Source organism: Dendrobates tinctorius, unplaced genomic scaffold (assembly GCF_039654945.1).
Source record: "Dendrobates tinctorius isolate UK_male_01 unplaced genomic scaffold, ASM3965494v1 ptg000314l, whole genome shotgun sequence".
Classification (NCBI taxonomy): domain Eukaryota; kingdom Metazoa; phylum Chordata; class Amphibia; order Anura; family Dendrobatidae; genus Dendrobates; species Dendrobates tinctorius.
In genome coordinates, this window is record NW_027361981.1 from 1,054,531 (window position 1) to 1,072,417 (window position 17,887).

The following is a 17,887-nucleotide window of genomic DNA, read 5'->3' on the forward strand; positions in this document are numbered from 1 at the left end:
TCAGGGGTCAGTCCTCTCCCCTCTGCCTGGACTGTAGCAATCCAATCCAGCCCGACGCCGCTCAGGAGCCATCCATAGCCCCAGGGGGTGAGTGAGCCCCTCTTGCCGGGTTGGGCCTCCTCCCTATCACAGTCGGTGGCAGACCTCACCAAGGTGTCTCAGTCCCTAGTAGCCGTTCTGGATAAGTTGCCCTTGGGAGCTTCTGCGGGACCTAGCACGTCCCAGGACGTTCCATCTGAGCCAGCCAGTGTCAGTCGCAAGAGACCCAGGCAGGATCTCCAGGCGGAGTCCTCTCCTCGCCCTACCTCACCCCATACTCCCCAGCAGTCTCCCTCTCGGGCCTCCTCTCCCGAGTCAGGTGAAGCGCTTTCGGAATCTGAAGGGGTCTTAGAGCTGGATTCGGATCAGGATGCGAACATGAAGGATACGGTGCAGAACCTCATTGCCGCGATTCACCATACCTTCGACATCACTGACGCCCCTGCGAAATCCTCAGATCAGGAGGTTTCGTTCAGACGGGCGGAAACACCTTCCAGGGTGTTTCCCTTTCATTCCGAGTTTGGGAAGATTTTTACCAAGGAAAGGGAAGATCCGACTAGACGCTTTCAAAGAGGAAAGCATCTCGGCGTGCTGTATCCGTTCGCTAAAGAGCTCACGGACAACTGGGCCGCTTCTCCTTCAGTGGACCCTCCCGTATCCAGACTCTCTAATAATACTGTTCTTCCGCTGTCGGGTGTAGCGTCTCTAAAAGATTCTAATGACAGAATCATAGAATCCCGAGCAAAGTCTGCCTTCGAGGCGGCATCTGCGGCGGTATGTCCACTCTTTGCTTCATCTTGGGCAGCAAAGGCTATATCCGCTTGGGCAGAGGACCTTCGGCAGGGCATTCTGGATAAGGCACAACCGGAGCATTTGGCCGATCTCGCCAATCAGATTTCCCATGCGGGGGATTATCTGCTTTCTGCTTCCTTGGATGCCGCATCTTGCGCGGTTCAGGCGTCAAGCAACATCGTGGCAATCCGACGTACAATTTGGCTCAAGGCCTGGCAGGCGGACTTGTCCTCTAAAAAGTCTGACTAATCTGCCTTTTCAAGGAGTTCGTCTCTTTGGGTCCCAATTGGGCCAGATTATTAAGGACGCTACCAGAGGTACGAGTTCTCTTCTCCCCCAATCCAAGCCTCGCAGACCTCCTCCAAGGCGTCAGTTCCGTCCCTTTCGGTCTTTCCGCCGTTTCAATGCGGCGGAAAACCCTTCCAACCAGCAAAGGCCACAAGCACGTCAGGAAAGAAAGAAGGTCTCCTTCAGGCCCACTCCGTCCTGGCGGTCCCACTCTTCCCAGGGAAGACCACCCAGATCTAGATCTGGACGGTCTACGTCCGCATGACTATCATCGGTCTTCCGTGGGTCCCTTCCAATTGGGAGGTCGACTTCTTTTCTTCAGTGACGTCTGGTTCGCCTCAGTAGAGGACGCTTGGGTCAGAGAGGTTGTATCGACAGGATACAAAATAGAGTTCGTTTCTCTTCCACGGGATCGCTTCTTCCATCCCGTCCGCCACGGGATCCTGCCTTGATCCCGGGGTTCGGTTCGGCCATCGCCTCTCTCCTCAGCTCCGGGGTGATTGTGCTCGTTCCCGAATCGGAACGATTCACAGGGTTTTATTCAAACCTGTTTGTGGTGCCGAAAAAGGACTGGGCGGTTCGACCCATCTTGGATCTCAAGTTACTCAACAAGAGAGTTCGCCTCCGCCACTTCCGGATGGAGTCGGTTCGCTCGGTGATAGCCTCCATGAAGGAGCAGGAATTCACGTGTTCCATAGACATCCAAGATGCCTATCTACACGTGCCCATATTTCCCGGACATCCGAAGTTCCTGTGGTTTGCTATTCACCACGAACATTATCAGTTCGTCACGCTCCCTTTTGGGCTCGCCACCGTTCCCAGGGTCTTCACGAAGATTATGGCGGCGTTGATGGCCTTGTTGAGGATCAGAGGTCTTGTTCTTTTTCCGTATCTCGACGATATTCTGATCAAGGCTCCCTCCTTTCATCAGGCCCGCCTAAGTGTGGCGATCGTTCTAGACACCCTGTCCAGTCTTGGGTGGATCGTCAACCGGAAAAAGTCCTGTCTGATCCCTACTCAACGCCTTGTGTTTCTGGGCCTTCTTTTCGACACTCGTCGGTCAAGGGTATTTCTCCCACAAGGCAAGATTCTTTCCCTGCAGCAGGGCGTCCGATCACTACAGATCGCACGGTTTTCATCTCTCAGGACAGCCATGAGGATTCTGGGGAAGATGGTGGCAGCAATAGAGGCAGTTCCCTTTGCCCAGTTTCACGCCAGGCCCCTCCAGCAGGCCATTTTGTCCAGGTGGAACAGGTCGGCTCTGTCTCTGGATCGTCCGGTTCGTCTTTCATGCCGGATCAAGCGGTCTCTCAACTGGTGGTTGACGTCTCCCCTCATTCTCTCGGGGCGGTCCTTTCTTCCCAGATTGGCACAAAGGACGCCAGCCTCATCGGCTGGGGTGCAGTGTTCCGCAATCACACTGTTCAGGGTCGATGGTCAACTCAGGAATCAGCTCTGCAGATCAATGTCCTGGAGATACGAGCGATCCTTCTGGCTCTCGTCCACTGGGAATGGCGCCTCAAGGGCCTGCCTGTCAGGATTCAAACAGACAATGCCACAGCGGTGGCGTATATCAACCGACAAGGGGGGACACGGAGTGTCTCAGCCCTGGCGGAAGTGTCCAGAATTCTTCAATGGGCAGAGACCTTTGTTCCAACAATTTCCGCGGTTCACATTCCCGGCGTGGACAACTGGGCCGCCGATTTTCTAAGCCGCGAGGGTCTCGCGGCAGGGGAATGGTCCCTACATCCGGAGGTGTTTCATCTGCTCTGCCGTCGGTGGGGAACCCCGGACGTAGACCTCATGGCGTCTCGCCTCAAAAGGAAGGTACCACAATTCGTGTCCAGGTCTCGGGACCCCCTGGCAGTGGGCGCCGACGCTCTGGCCGTTCCTTGGTCACAGTTCGAGCTCCCCTACCTGTTCCCTCCCCTGCCTCTTCTTCCCAAGCTGTTGAAGAAAATCAAGGCAGAAGGGATTCCAGTCGTCCTCATCGCCCCGAATTGGCCCAGAAGGTCTTGGTTCGCGGACATTGTCAACCTTCTCGCGGACGCCCCCTGGAAGCTTCCCGACAGGGCAGATCTGCTGTCGCAAGGCCCGATTTGCCACCCCAATTCTCGGTTGCTCAATTTAACGGCGTGGCTGTTGAGACCGAGGTTTTGAAACGGGCAGGATTCTCTGACCGAGTGATTCATACCATGATCCGCGCCAGAAAGCCTTCCTCTTCCAAGATCTATTACCTTTCTTGGAAAGCCTATTTCTCCTGGTGTGAGGCCATTGACATCGCGGCCATGGTTTTTTCGCTTCCTTCTGTTCTGGCGTTTCTTCAGACAGGGCTGGATGCGGGGCTTGCTCTCAGTTCCTTGAAGGGTCAAGTTTCGGCACTGTCCATTTTATTTCAGAAGATGCTGGCCTCCCGGCCCCAGGTCAAAACCTTTCTTCAGGGTGTGGCTCACACGGTTCCTCCGTACCGAGCGCCCGTGGATCCTTGGGATCTTAATTTCGTTCTTGGGGTTCTGCAAGGTCCTCCTTTTGAACCTCTCAGGGATGTTTCCCTTGCCCTCCTTTCTTGGAAGGTGGCCTTTCTGGTGGCCATTACTTACATCCGACGTGTGTCAGAATTAGCGGCCCTTTCTTGCCGCTCTCCCTTTTTGGTACTTCATCAGGACAAGGTAGTTCTGCGGCCTCCGCCCTCTTTACTTCCAAAGGTGGTATCTTCGTTTCACCTCAATGAGGACATTGTTCTGCCATCCTTCTGCCCGAGCCCAGCTCATCCTCGGGAGCGATCCTTGAACAAGCTGGACCTGGTCAGGGCATTGAGAGTCTATCTAGCCAGGACATCTTCCTTGCGGAAGTCAGACTCTCTGTTTATCATTCCAGACGGTGCAAGGAAAGGTCACTATTGCTCGCTGGATCAGATCGGCAATTTTGGAGGCATACCGGGTCAAGCATCGTGCAGCTCCTTCAGGGATCAGAGCGCACTCTACCCGGGCGGTGGGTGCCTCCTGGGCGGTGCGCCACAGAGCTTCCGCGCTGCAGCTTTGCAAAGCTGCAACGTGGTCTTCGGTTCACACTTTTGTGAAATTCTACAGGGTCCACACCTACGCTTCGGCGGACGCCAGCCTAGGTAGAAGGATTCTGCAGGCCGCGGTGGTGAGTCCACTGGCCTGATGGAAGTTTGTTTCCCACCCCAGGGACTGCTTTGGGACGTCCCATGGTCTCTGTGTCCCCCAATAAGGCGAACGAGAAAACAGGATTTTTTGGGTTGCTTACCGTAAAATCTGTTTCTCGGAGCCTTCATTGGGGGACACAGCACCCTCCCATGTTCTACAACTCCTGTTCTTATGTTTGTCGATTGGTTACAGTTGAGTTGTTCGTTCTGTTTTCAATCTATTCCGTTACTTCTCCTACTGCTTTCTCACTAACTGAGGAATTTCCTGCCGGTCGGTGGGGTGTATACGGCGGAGGAGGAGCTAACCTTTTTTGTGCATAGTGTCAGCCTCCTAGTGGCAGCAGCATACACCCATGGTCTCTGTGTCCCCCAATGAAGGCTCCAAGAAACAGATTTTACGGTAAGCAACCCAAAAAATCCTGTTTTCTTTCCCTGTGCTCCCTCACAGCATCTTGTTCTGGTGCCAGCAGCTGATTTATGCTTGTAAGCAGGGCATGGCAGTGACGTCATGCACTGCTTACAAGCAGAGGACAGCTGCTGGAATGCTCACTGCTCCCCATGCTGGAACTATAGGAGTGGAGAGCAGTGAATATTCATTACCTTTAGTCCTGTCATGGAGAGCAGTGAATATTCATACTCTTTAGTAGTGGGCACGTGTGATTGCCCGGCCACTTGCAGGAAACCGGCGGCTGTGGCTATCACTCTGCCCGCTATTAAAGAGATATGAATATTCACTGCTTTCCACTCCCACGCGTGTAGAAAGTTGTGAATATTCATTTCTCTTTTTAGCAGTGGGCATGGGTTAGCTATGGAAGCCAGCTCCTGCCTCCTGTGAGACCTGCAGGGCCACCGCTGCCGCACCTCCCCATCAACATCATTTCAATCGAATGTGCCTCTAAGGCTGGGATCACACATGCGAGAAACTTGGACGAGTCTAGCATCTTAATACCTGGCACTGCCGCCGGCACTCGGGACCAGAGTGTGCGGCTGCATGTATTTCTATGCAGCTGAGCGCGCCGCTCCTGAGTGCCAGTGGCAGTGCCGGGTATTAAGTTGCGAGACTCGCATGTGTGATCCCAGCCTAAGACTGTACATTCAGCTGAAATAAAACGCTGCTGTCGGCGGCCCCCTGAATCGGGCAGGGTTGCCACTGACGCAAGGGGTATTGTACATGGCCTGAGATGATCTTCTTTTCTCTTTTCCCCTCTTTCAGAATGCAGTAATAGCTGCCTTGTCATCAAAATCATGGGATATAGAAATTGCAACAGAAGTTCTGCTGAGTAACTGAGAAGTCTCTGGTCCAGGCTTGCCCCTTCCCAACAGCTCGACATATCTTATTTTTTAAGATTCTGCATAAGAGGAAAGCAAAACACTCTGCGTGATGACGCTATTTAGGCCACACTGAAGACTGATGGGGGAACTGTTCTGTAAATAAAGCTAATTAAACATGTAAATTAAATGACAACCAAACAAAGGGGAGGGGGTATGGGTATCATCTTTTTTCCCTTAATTATTGTAAAAAAAAAAAAAAGTCTTGGAGCTGAACCAATGGAAAAAAAATAGCATTTGTGTTTTACCATGGGACAGTGGCACAATGCCCCATTTTTGTTTTTGCCCTATTCTAATTTCCTGTAGCACAGTGGGCTGGGTCAGCAGGTTCATGCCTTGGGATACTAGGTCATCATTTTGCCAGTCACTGTCTGCCGTACCGCTTGTACCAGCCATCCTTTGTCTGTGGACTTGCATGCATGCACATCTGGTTACATTGATTTGTCCAACCTTTCATTTGTAAGATATTTGGTTTTTTCCTCCTGGGGGATTTGAGACATAAAAAGAGGTTTTCATGAAACCAAGCATAAAAATGTGGTCTAAGTGTTGTCAGCTAGTACCAGAGAATGCTGCTTACGTCCACACCGTACTCCATAAGGGTGAGTTTCTTTTCATTTCCACACAATACTACTTTTTGGAAAGCTGAAAGAAAATAAATGGAAGGAGCCAACTAATGAGGAAGCAAATGACCTCGTCTTGTGGTTACATTACTGAACTACTGACACTAGTTTGAAGCATTTATTTTGTGAGACTAGAATTCTGCTTTGCAACCAATTATTTGAGTTTTCTTACTACAATGCATCTAACAAACAAAAAAATTGCCAAACTTTGCTTTTTAAATTTTATCATTTTGTTACCGCACCTACGCCAATTTGTGTATCCAGTGTTAGTGTAAGGGTGCGTACTCACGGTCAGTAAATGCTGTGGATTGGACGCTACGTACATCCGCAGCGACCCGATGTTCTAGCATAGTGAGAGGGATTTCACAGACACCTGTGGCTCACCCGCGGAGATGGTCATGCGGCGTGTCTTTCCAGACTGCAGCTTGACTATCCTGCGGCAAGCTAAATCTCACCCCTACAATGTATTGGACGTGGTGAATCCCCGCGGTTCAGTGAACACATGAGGAGTCACCTGCGTTCAAAAGCCGGCAGCGCTTTGGATGAAGCGGACACGTGCTGCTGATTACTGACTGGGAATGTACCCTGAGCCTGTGATTTCCAGACTCGCCCAAACTCAACAGCTCCCTAAGCATTTATGAGGTGGTTGAGTTCTGGAGACCCGTGGGCCGTACTTACTCTGATAAGAAGATGTCTGAATTTGGCCTAAAACTGCAGTCATTGCCACTTATAATTGATAAATTAATAGTGGACTCAGACGAAGGATAAAGTGGCAACGCATTGGAGAAATGGCAACAAAATGGTAAATTTAAAAAAAAAAAAAGTGTTCCTGTCCCCACCAATATTAGATGCATTGTAGGAAGAGCAAAAAAAAACAAAACACAAAACAAACGTTGTGCAGGTTCATGTATTTTTTTTAAATAACCTGATTACCCAGCGTGGCCTCTATACTGGTTGCAATTTAGAGTATTACAAGAAATGCGTGCGTGGCCTTAAGTTAAAAAAAAGTGAAAGTAAAGTGCTAGAGCTGCTCAGTCTTTATAATTACTCTGCCTCTTGCTTAGGGGCCCGTTACACATAGCGATATCGCTGTAACGTCACTGATTTTGGGACGTAGCAGCGATATCGCTATGTCTGATACTTACCTCCGACCGGCTCCCCCGCTGCTCATCGCTGGTCGCGCGAGAACGTCCTAGACCATTTCTCGTCGGGCGCTTCCTGTGGCGCCGACGAGCGACGCGTGGACACGGGCGGGAGGATGTCAGGATCGCCACGTCTGACCGGTAAGTAGCGACCCCCCGACCGCTGCGATGTCGCTGGTGAGATCTGCCTGTGTGGCAGCTCACTAGCGACCACTTAGCGATGCACCAGCGATCCATATAGTTGTCGGGATAGCTGGTGCATCGCTAAGTGTAACGGTACCCTTATTATTATGAGTTACTGCGGTGATCTCTAGTCGCTATGAGAACCATGACTGTTTACAGACTAATCAACCGATTGTTCGAAGAACCCTCTTACGTCACTGTTTAGTCTTATATCTGGCAAATTATCAATGAAAGAGCTTTATGAATCAGATCCAGCCGGTTCAGACAATCTTTGCTTTTTCTTACATGGACACATCTTGTAAAGTAGCTCTAGCAAATCAGCATTTCTGAACTTGGCCTAAATACAAGTGCCATGATTTTTTTTTTTTTTTTTGCAACAGGCGCTTGAACAAAATGATACTTAATAGGAATTTTTTTTTTCCCAAGTATCCAGAACACAGCGAAATACTTCCGGGACATAGTTCACCATCGCAGTTGGGCAAAGCATACTGCGCGTGCACGAGTCCAGATTTCAATGCGCACGTGCGTAATATGGAGGCCCAAGTACGGAAATTCCCTGAAATATTGCGGACAGTGGACAAGGAGGGGTGGCGGAAAGGACCTGCCCATCGGACCGGACCCAAGTCATTTAAATACTGTGCCAAAATGAGATGACAGATTCCCTTTAAAAAAAAAAAAAAGAAAAAAAAAATACCTTGAGCAAGATCCTTGGTAGCATGCACCTAACAATCAGAGAATCTGGCTTTGTAATGTTTGTAACTAAATCTATAGTTTTAAAACCTCATTTTGGCTATCTTCACACAAGAATATGATTTGTCTTAAAGGGAACCTGACAGGTGATACATGCTACCCAAACCGTGTGCTGCGTAGATCAACTATAGGCTGTACAATCTCCGTCGGTTGCAGTGACTGACACTGTTGTGCCTGTATGCACATATAAGCAGACTTGTCAGTCACAGTCAATGGGACCCTCTGTAGGACTAGTGCACAGTGCAGCTCAGTCCCCAGCAGGCCCTTTCAGACATTGGGCATATAGCTACGCTGATGTCGGACTCCCTTTGATGTGGGCTCCGGCGGTGAGCCCACCTCTTTCTCAGAACATGTCAGCTGTTTTGAACAGCTGACATGTGCCTGCAATAGACGCGGGTGGAATCACAATCAACCTGTGGCTATTATCTAGTTAAATGCCGCTGACAATGGCATTTAAATGGCACTTCCGGCAATCGCGCAGGAAATACGCACACTAGTGTCCCGCATCATGTGATCGCGGGTCACTGGTGTGTTGGCATGACATTTGGAGGTTTCCTGGAGACCTCTATGGTTGTCAGTGCTGGCTTGCTGTGAGCGCCTCCCAGTGGTCAGCACTCATAGCAAGAGTAAATCTGCATAGAGGCGAACTGATCATCACCTCTATGTATGTAGCAGGGCCAGTCAGGTTGTGGCAGCTTCTAGCCTCCCATGGAGACTATTGAGACATGAAAAAAGTAAAAAAAAAAAAAAAAAAAAGTTTTTAAAAATGTGGAAAAAATAAAAGTTCAAGTCACCCCCCTTTCACCCCATTCAAAATAAAACAAAAATAAAATCAAACATACACATATTTGGTATCGCCGCATTCAGATTCGCCTGATCTATCAATATAAAAAAGGATTAACCTGATCGCTAAATGGCGTAGCAAGAAACAAAAATCAAAACACCAGAATTACGTTTTTTGGGTGCCGCAGCATTGCATTAAAATGCAATAACAGGCGATCAAAAGAACATATCGGCACATAAATGGTATCATTAAAAATGTCATCTCAGCGTGCAAAAAATAAGCCCTCACAGAACCCGAGATCACAAAAAAATGGAAACATTACAGGAATCGGAAAATGGTGCAAATTTTTTTTTTTTTTTTTTTACAAAGGTAGGAATTTTTTGCACCACTTAGATAAAAAAACAACCTAGACATGTTTGGTGTCTATGAACTCGTAATGACCTTGAGAATCATAATGGCAGGTCAGTTTTAGCATTTAGTGAACCTGGTTAAAAAAAAAAAAAAAGTCAAAAAACAAGTGTGGGAAGTTTGTTTTTTGCAATTTCTCCACACTTGGAATATTTTTCCCATTTTCTAGTACACGACATAGTAAAACCAATGGTGTCGTTCAAAAGTAATGGCTCTGGGAAGAAGGGGAGCGAAAAATGAAAATGCAAAACCGAAAAAAGCGTCGGGGGGTTAAGTGGTTAAAAGTATGTTCTTTGAACTGCTGCGGCGTTTCAGAGTCAAACATATAAGGCTGTGATTGTACAACCCGTGGCTGCTACATGCCCACAGTTTGAGCAGCATGCATTGACTGTCAGTTTCCATGTAAAGGGATTGTCCACCACTACTTTCTTCCACAAACATAAGGCCGTGCCATGGGTTGTCTCTGCTTCATCAAAGTAATTGGAGCCGAGTTGCAATTTTGTAGTGTGAACCGGGGTCCTGCTGGTTTGGTTAGAAAGCATGTTTTTCATTTTTTTTTTTTTTTTAAAAAACCATGTAAACCATCCTAAAGTAAACTAGTCTGTGTTCACATTGACAAATGCTGACACCCTACTGCTGGGATCCTATTAGGATAGGTGGTTTATACTTGATGATGTAGTAGTATAAGGAATTTCCAATGGGGGGGGGGTATTGGTTTTCCCCAGAAACTGTGCCAAGCGTGAGTGAGTTGCAGTAATTGACTCTGCCCATGGGCAAACATGGCAAAACAAAACTCCATTCACACACATTTTTTTTTCTTTTAAGTTTGGACACCCCCTTTAAGGAATTAGTCACACAATTTCATTATATCCTTCCCAAAAAATGCCTTCTACTGCTTCCCCCTGAAATCTGTTTCCAATAGAATGCAGGATCGTATGCCTTTATTAAAGTCAAAATTGAGACTTTGTTACTATAGCACTTCAGCGCCTAAATCTCACAGTTTTGTTGTATTTTTCGTGATTTGTTTAAAAAAAACCAAACAACTTCCACAATTCATTATCTGTAATAGCTGCAGGAAATGTACGGTATTTGGTCACTTACTTTGAGAATGCCTTTTATGTGTTTACAGTGGATTACTTGCTTACTCATTTCTTGGCCTTTCTAGAACCTTGTGCTCCAAAAAGTTTATAACTAAATCATTAAAAAAAAAAATATGGAAATCATTGTACCGGAGGTATATTTTTTATTTTCTACACATTTTCTAGGTCTGTGCCATCTTCAATAGCCCAAATGTTTGTTTTGAAGGAAGCATTAAACTATGGAAAACTTGTTATTTGCATACCTGTGGTACATTCCACATTGTCTGACAAGGGTTTGGTATGTTTGGAATAGTTCAACAAAAAGTAAAAAATAAAAAAAAAATCTGTAAAAAACCCAAAACTTTTAAACGTGCGCTTGTCCGTATTTTTTCATTGAACGTTCAGATTGTCCAGACTAGAACTCCAATAGAAAGTTGTACTTAAAACTATTTGATCACATGGACAGTATTAGACAACATCACAAGCACTCCGATAGGATCACAGTTCTAGATCACGGTGTTAATGGGGATATTGATGAATTGTGATTGAATGGTGCTGTGGAGAGCTAGCTTTTATGTGACTATTCAGATTAAAGGGCATATCCCAATAAATCAAAAAGTCCTGCAAGGCTGTTAGGCAACGTTCACATATCTAGTAATCATCAGTTATAATGGATCCAGCAACAATCTGGTAACAAAAAAGTTGTGCAGGCAACTTTTTTCCAGCTTTAAAAAACCTGATTTCAACTGCTTCCTGGCCACTGCACTGGAAGTCTGGCTACTGAGAGGAAATTAGCTTAATTAGCGGTGCAGTTTTTGTCATTGTACATAGTGAGTGGCAACCGGGTCAGTACTGATGGTGATGCACAATGTTGGTTTTGTGCCAAAGAAAACTTGAAACTACGGCCAAAATGTTCAACCTTGGTCTCATCAGACCATCACCCATTTTCACACATGCTTTTGGCAGACTTGAAGTAGATTTTGACAAAACAGCTCGCTTTGGATGTTTTTTCTTTGTAAGAAAAGACTCACAGGCCAGGCATATGAAGAATACAGGAGATGACAGTTATATACAGTGCATAAACAGTACTTTTCAGAAATTACTGCAGCTCCTTTAATGTTGCTGAAAGCCTTTTTGGCCACATCCAGGACCAATCTTCTTTTTGGCTTTTCATCGATTGTTGTGTGACATCCAGTTCTAGGAAATATCTCCATTGTGCCAAGTTTAAGCCAATTCTTGCTGACATCTTCAGTGTCCCATTGTAAAGCAAATGCCTTTTGAGTACTTTTGAGAGCTGCAGATTTGTCCCCGCGGATTTGTAAAAACCGCAGGTAAATCCGCATGTCAAAAGTCCTGCGGTTTCACACCTCATAATGGATAAGGTGTGAAACCGCAGCGGATTCCGCACAAAGAATTGACATGCTGCGGATTGTAACCCATGGGAAAATCCACAGCATGTGCACAGCGGTTTTTGTTTTACCATTGGAAACAATGGTACTGTACAATGCAGCAGAAACTGCTGCGGACCCGCAGGGCCAGAAACACTGCGGATCCGCAGCAGAATCCGCACCATGTGCACATGGCCTTAGAAAGTTTTCGTTTTCTTCTCCCAACGGATAACTTTCAACAATGAGATAGATCCCTTTGCTGTGTTGTAAGCCAATTGCAGACCATGGCTTTTGCTGTAAAGAGTATGTCAGGAAAATCCTACCGCTAAACTTTATATGGAGTTAATCAGAATCACTGTGAATGACAGCAGCTGTGCACAGACTACTATGTAACGTGAGTTTGGCTAATTCTGAACACAATCCCATCTGCAATTAGTTCAGTTTCTCAATGGATTATGGGTGACATTAAACATGTGCACCCCTCCCAGTATTTATAACCGAATTCAAGACATTTGTTAACTCTTCAGGAGCTTTGCAGCCAGAAGAAAAAAAACTATTTACTAAAATGTTGATTTGTTGTGGAATTTCTCCTGAGTACATGTATACCCCATATGTGGTCATAAACTCCTGATTTGGCACACGGGAGGGCTTGGAAGGAAAGAAGCAGCTTTTGACTTTTAGAACACATTTTTTGCTAGAACAGATTGTGGACACCATGTTACATTCAGAGAACTCCTGAGACACCAAAACAGAAGAAACACCCACAAGTGACCCCATTTTGGAAAATATACCCCTTGAGGAATTCATCTAAAGTTGTGTTAATTTTAAACTTTCAGGTGATTCACAGAATTATATAACATTGGCCTGTGAAAATTAAAAAAAATATATTTTTTTCCACTAAAGTGTTTCAGGCCCAAGATTTTAGTTGAATACTAAAAACTTGAATAAAGGGCCAATAGGGCAAAAAAAATAAACAAAAAGGACCCCATAATTTGTTATGCAAATTCTTCTGAGGATGATGATGATACCCCATACGTGGTAAGAAACTACTTTTCCAAGTGCAAAGCTCAGAAGAGAAGCAGAGCCATATTGGGGTGCAGATTTTTCTGGATTGTTTGCGGGTGGCATGTCGCATCACATTGGCAGAGCCTCTGCGTTACTAGATCAGATACCCCCCCATAAGTACCACATTTTACAAACTACATCTAGTGGTGCAGTGACCATATTGACATTACAGGTGTTTCACATAATTTCAGAGATGAAGAATAATTAAATTTTCTCCATCACCACATTGGTACGCTGCCAATAGGTAGATACAAAAAGATTAGCTCCTCCTGCAGTATACAACTAAACACAGGCTCCAGTCGAACCAGTTCAAGCTTAGGCCAGGTTTGCATTGCGTACTTCTTCCCTTAAGCTCATCCTACTTCCGCATACCTATCGTTAACATTGGGTACATGTGTTCCCGTGCAGTCGGCAGGCACGTCAAAATGACGCACACGGACACATCCGCATACAACGCATGTCCCTGCGTACCCACTGTTAAAGATAGGTACGCAGGACACGTGGACATAGGCGGAGGGTAGGTGGAACTTAAGAGAAGTACGCAGACCAGCCAAACGCTAATATGAACCCGGCCTTGGTGTCAGAAGGGGGCACATGTGCTCTGAGTTTCAGACCACAGCTATGACTCTTCCTTTTCTCCCCTTTTTATTTATTTTAGATCTCTTTTTCGTCGGATTACAGAGGGGCAACAGATCCCTTAAGGGCAGTTCTCCCTAAACCTACAACAGGCGGGAACGCGGAGTGTCGCCTCCTGCATTGGTTTTTGTTATGGGCATGCCTGTGATATTCCACAGGGCGACTGATCTCTTCAGTGTACCGTTCTGCCGACACCAGCAACAGATGGGAACATGGAGTGTCGCCTCCACGTACCCCCCCTCTGCATTCAGGCTCATTCTGCCCTTTTTCACTGCACCAGACCAACAGCCCTGTCCAATCCTCGGGGAGTTAACCCCTTGAATGTACCAGAGGCATTTACAGTGTCCATGCAACCCACTCCCCATCACCCCTGATGAACAGCGGCGATGGCAGGAAGGCAGACGGTCCTTCCCTCCTCTGACCTCCCAGTGGGTAGATGGAAGGCTCCTCACTGTCCACGCTGAAGCCCCTTCATCCGCGGTAGCTCCATGCCGGGACGAGCACCACTGGTAAGAGGGCCCAAGTCAATGGAGGGCTCCTGCAGCAGAGTTCTCAGTGCTCCCCCGTGGCATCTCCCTTCCTCGGGGAACAGTCCTGTCAGCCGCAGAAATTTAGGCACTGGCTTGGGCGTATTCATGGTGCAATCCCGAGGTTCTTCTCACATGCTGGTGTGGCGCTGAGCAGAACCCGGTGGCACTTTAAAGGTGCACAACAGACCTGCAGCACTCACGGGGCACAGGACCTGGGTAAGACCTCTGACCCTGCAGCAGACTCATCAGCCCACGATGGCCCTTCTCTGCAGTTCCTCTGGGCTACACTCCCTATTGGAGGATATTAGCAGAATAAGGAGTCAGGGGGCATACTGTGGTACCTTATGTCTCTCCCGAAGACATCCAAAAAGGGTAATAAGGTACATACGGCGTATTTCACCTCGTGTACTACCCTGCCAGAGTTTGTTACTGCGGGGACGTAGTACCCCACTCTGCAAGGACTGTGATCCTGAATGCGCTCAGAAGCCCTCTGCCGCTACCGACCCCAGTGTACCCAGCCCCCGAGGGTGCTTCGTCGCTATCCCAGTCCATGGCATCACTGGCCAAAGCGATACAGTCCCTTTTTGATCCCTCCTGTCGGCTAGGGCCTTTGCCAGCCTGTCTCGGAGGATTTCTCCACCTCATGGAAACACTCGACCAGCAGGGGCCAGTCTCAGACAAAAATTCCACAGGTATTTAGGAAACTAGGCCATAGCTCTTCATCAACCTGGCCTTCTCGTGCCTCGGCATCCATGAGCTCTGCCTCCCGCTCCTCCAAGGCTGGCAGTGTTCACAATTCTGCATCCAAATTTGACATGCCCCTTGACCTAGACTCACCGGATACAGAGGCGACAGTGGACAGTCTTATTGAAGCCGTTAACCATATGGTAAAGGTTGACAAGGACCCTAGTTCTGTCCCGGATCACGACGTGTCCTTTAAAAGGACAAAACGCCAACCACCCCGAGTTCCAGGACATAGTTCGTTGGCACAGAGAGCGACCGGACAAACGCTTCAAAGGTCAGAATACTATAGAGGCAAGACACCTTTTTTCCCCTGACTTGCAGAAGGTATGTGCAGAATCCCCTCCAGTTGATCCGCCTGTCTCCCGCTTGGCCTTGAAAACCCTTCTGTCCTTCCAGATAGAGAATCTGGCCTGTTCGGTTTTCGAGGCTTTGGGTTCAGGACTCTCCCACTCTTTTGCCGCGGCATGGGTATCTAAAGCTATGGTCTCTTTGACTGATTCCATGACCAGGACGTTACAGGACAGTGTCCTTCCTCTAGAAGAAGAACTAGCCAGTCAGATCTCCTTGGTGAGGGAATATTTGTTACACGCATCCCTAGAAACGGCTAACTGTGCTGCGCTTGCGGCCGCAAATGCCATCACAATCCGACGGGCACTGTGGCTCAGGGAATGGCAAGCAGACTCTGCGTCCAAAAAGTCTTTGACGTCTCTGCCCTACCAGAGCAGCTGTTTATTTGGCGAGAAACTGGATCAGCTTATCTCTGACGCCACAGGAGAAAAAAGTAGATTCCTTCCCCAGCAAAAGACTAGGTGTCCTTTTTGTCGTCAACAGATACGTTTCTGGTCCTTTTGTAGCAATTCCGGTCGGGCCAATGCAACCACCTCTTCTGGCTCGGGGTGTTTCCCTCCTAGGGACGGGTCTCACTTAAAACCAACCAATTATGGAAGGACCGACCCAAGTAAACTAGATCTAAGGGACACATGTCCCACAGATTTTAGGCCCAATGACTCACTACCTTATCCTGTCGATTCCAGCAGGGTAGGCGGACGTCTACTCCTCTTTCGTCATATCTGTCTCTCCGTCGTTCACGACGAATGGGTCAGAGACCTGGTGTCAGGCAAAGTTCTTCCCCTCTTGCCCCCTCAAAACAGACACGCGGGCCCGGGCTTTCTACCTGGTCATCGATTTGTTGCGTCGAGTCGGGGTCATCATTCCGGTCCCAAAAAGCGAGTGGTTCTACTCAAACTTATTTGTGGTCGCAAATAAGGACAGAACGGAACAGTCCATCCTGGACCTGAAGTTACTCAACAAGTTTGTCAGGTTCCAGCACTTCAGGATGGAGTCCTGCCGCTTTGTCATCACATCGATGGAGAAGGGGGAGTTCCTAGCATTCATCGACATCCGGGATGCTTATCTCCATATCCCGATTTTTCCTCCTCACCAAAGGTTCCTGCGTTTCACCATCCGCGAGGAACATTTCCAATTTATGGCTCTGCCCTTCGACCTCACCAACGCTCCCAGAGTGTTCACAAAGGTCATGGCGGCTGTCATGTCCATTCTGCACTCTCGGGGCATGGTCATCCTTCCATACCTGGATGACCTGTTGATCAAAGGGCCTTCCCTTTAGGCCTACGCCAAGTGCGTCTGTATAACCTTGAATGCACTTTCTCATCTGGGTTGGCTGATAAACTAAACAAGTCTTTCCCAGTCTCAGCTCAGATTTCCTTTTTAGGGATGACCTTGGACACCTCCCGAGGGTTGGTACTTCTCCCTCGAGATAAGGTCATAGCCTTTCAACAAGGAGCCCCGTCACTTTGTCGCCCATTTCCTCTTTTGATCCAGTTCAGAATGCAGGTCCTGGGCAAGATAATGGCAGCAATGGAAGCTGTTCCCTTTGCCCAGCTACACCTCCGTCCTCGGCAGATTGTGCTTCTGTCGGCCTGTGACAGGAATTCCTTCTCTCTTGACCGTCTGTGCCGCCTGTCTCCGAGGGTCAAGCGGGGGCTCAGGTGGTGGACATTACGGTCCTCCCTCTCTCAAAGGAGATCCTTTTTCCTGGTTCAATGGCCGGTGGTCACCACCGACGCCAGTCTCTTCAGCTAGAGGGCAGTCTTCTGTCATCATACCGCCCAGGGGCGCTGGTCACCTCGGGAGTCGCTTCTTCTGATCAATGTTCTGGAAATACGGGCCATCCGGTTGTCTCTGGCAGTTCCATCACTTTCTGGCGGGTGGGTCACCCCACATCAACCATCATGAGTGCACTCGCAGCAGAGCGGCAATGCGTGAGGTGGAACATATTCTCTGCTGGGCTGAGGTGAACCAGTCAGTCATCTCAGTGGTTCACATCCAGGGCATCAAGAACTGGGTGGCAGACTTCCTCAGCCATGAGGGCCTCGCCTTGGGGGAGTAGTCTCTTCATCCGAAAGTCTTCCAACAGATTTGCCATCGCTGGGGAACTCCGGACATGGACCTCATGGCATCAAGGCTAAACGCCAGGGGGATCTCTGCACAAATTTATGTAAGTTATTGGCCATTATCTATTTCGGGCATTTATGCACTGATAATGCACTAATAAGCACTTTACTATTAGTCAAAGCTTGATCGGCTAAATGTGGGTGAATTGAAACCTCTAATTTGGGATCATAATATTTAACACTCACTAGTGTGGTCTATCAGCATTACTTATAAGAGTAGCATGTCACTTTCCTTGCCCATAAATAGATGATATAGATATTGTGATGAAGGAGCAGCCGCCATCTTGGATATGGGGCCTAATGCTCGCCTTATGTCTGAGCTTGGCCTGTCCATTTTGGTCTGAGTTCACAAGAATTACAGGCGGCTAACTGCTCCTACTCCCCCAGGGCCTGTAAGCATATTGAAGAAAACAGGATTTAGTGCTCCAATGTTGAATAGCAAGGTCTTTTAGTATGATAATGAGATA

At 47.9% G+C, this 17,887-nt stretch overlaps 1 protein-coding gene across 2 annotated transcripts in view; it reads left to right on the plus strand.

The window, feature by feature from the left end:
- The window catches only part of UBE2K (ubiquitin conjugating enzyme E2 K), a 70,817-nt gene extending 59,865 nt beyond the window's left edge, over positions 1-10,952 (plus strand). For both annotated transcript variants that reach the window (XM_073561094.1, XM_073561096.1), the window contains one exon: positions 5,502-10,952. In XM_073561094.1, coding sequence (XP_073417195.1) covers positions 5,502-5,576 — 75 coding nt within the window. In that variant the 3' untranslated portion in view covers positions 5,577-10,952. The remainder of the gene's footprint in view (positions 1-5,501) is intronic.
- The last annotated feature ends 6,935 nt before the right edge of the window (positions 10,953-17,887 follow it).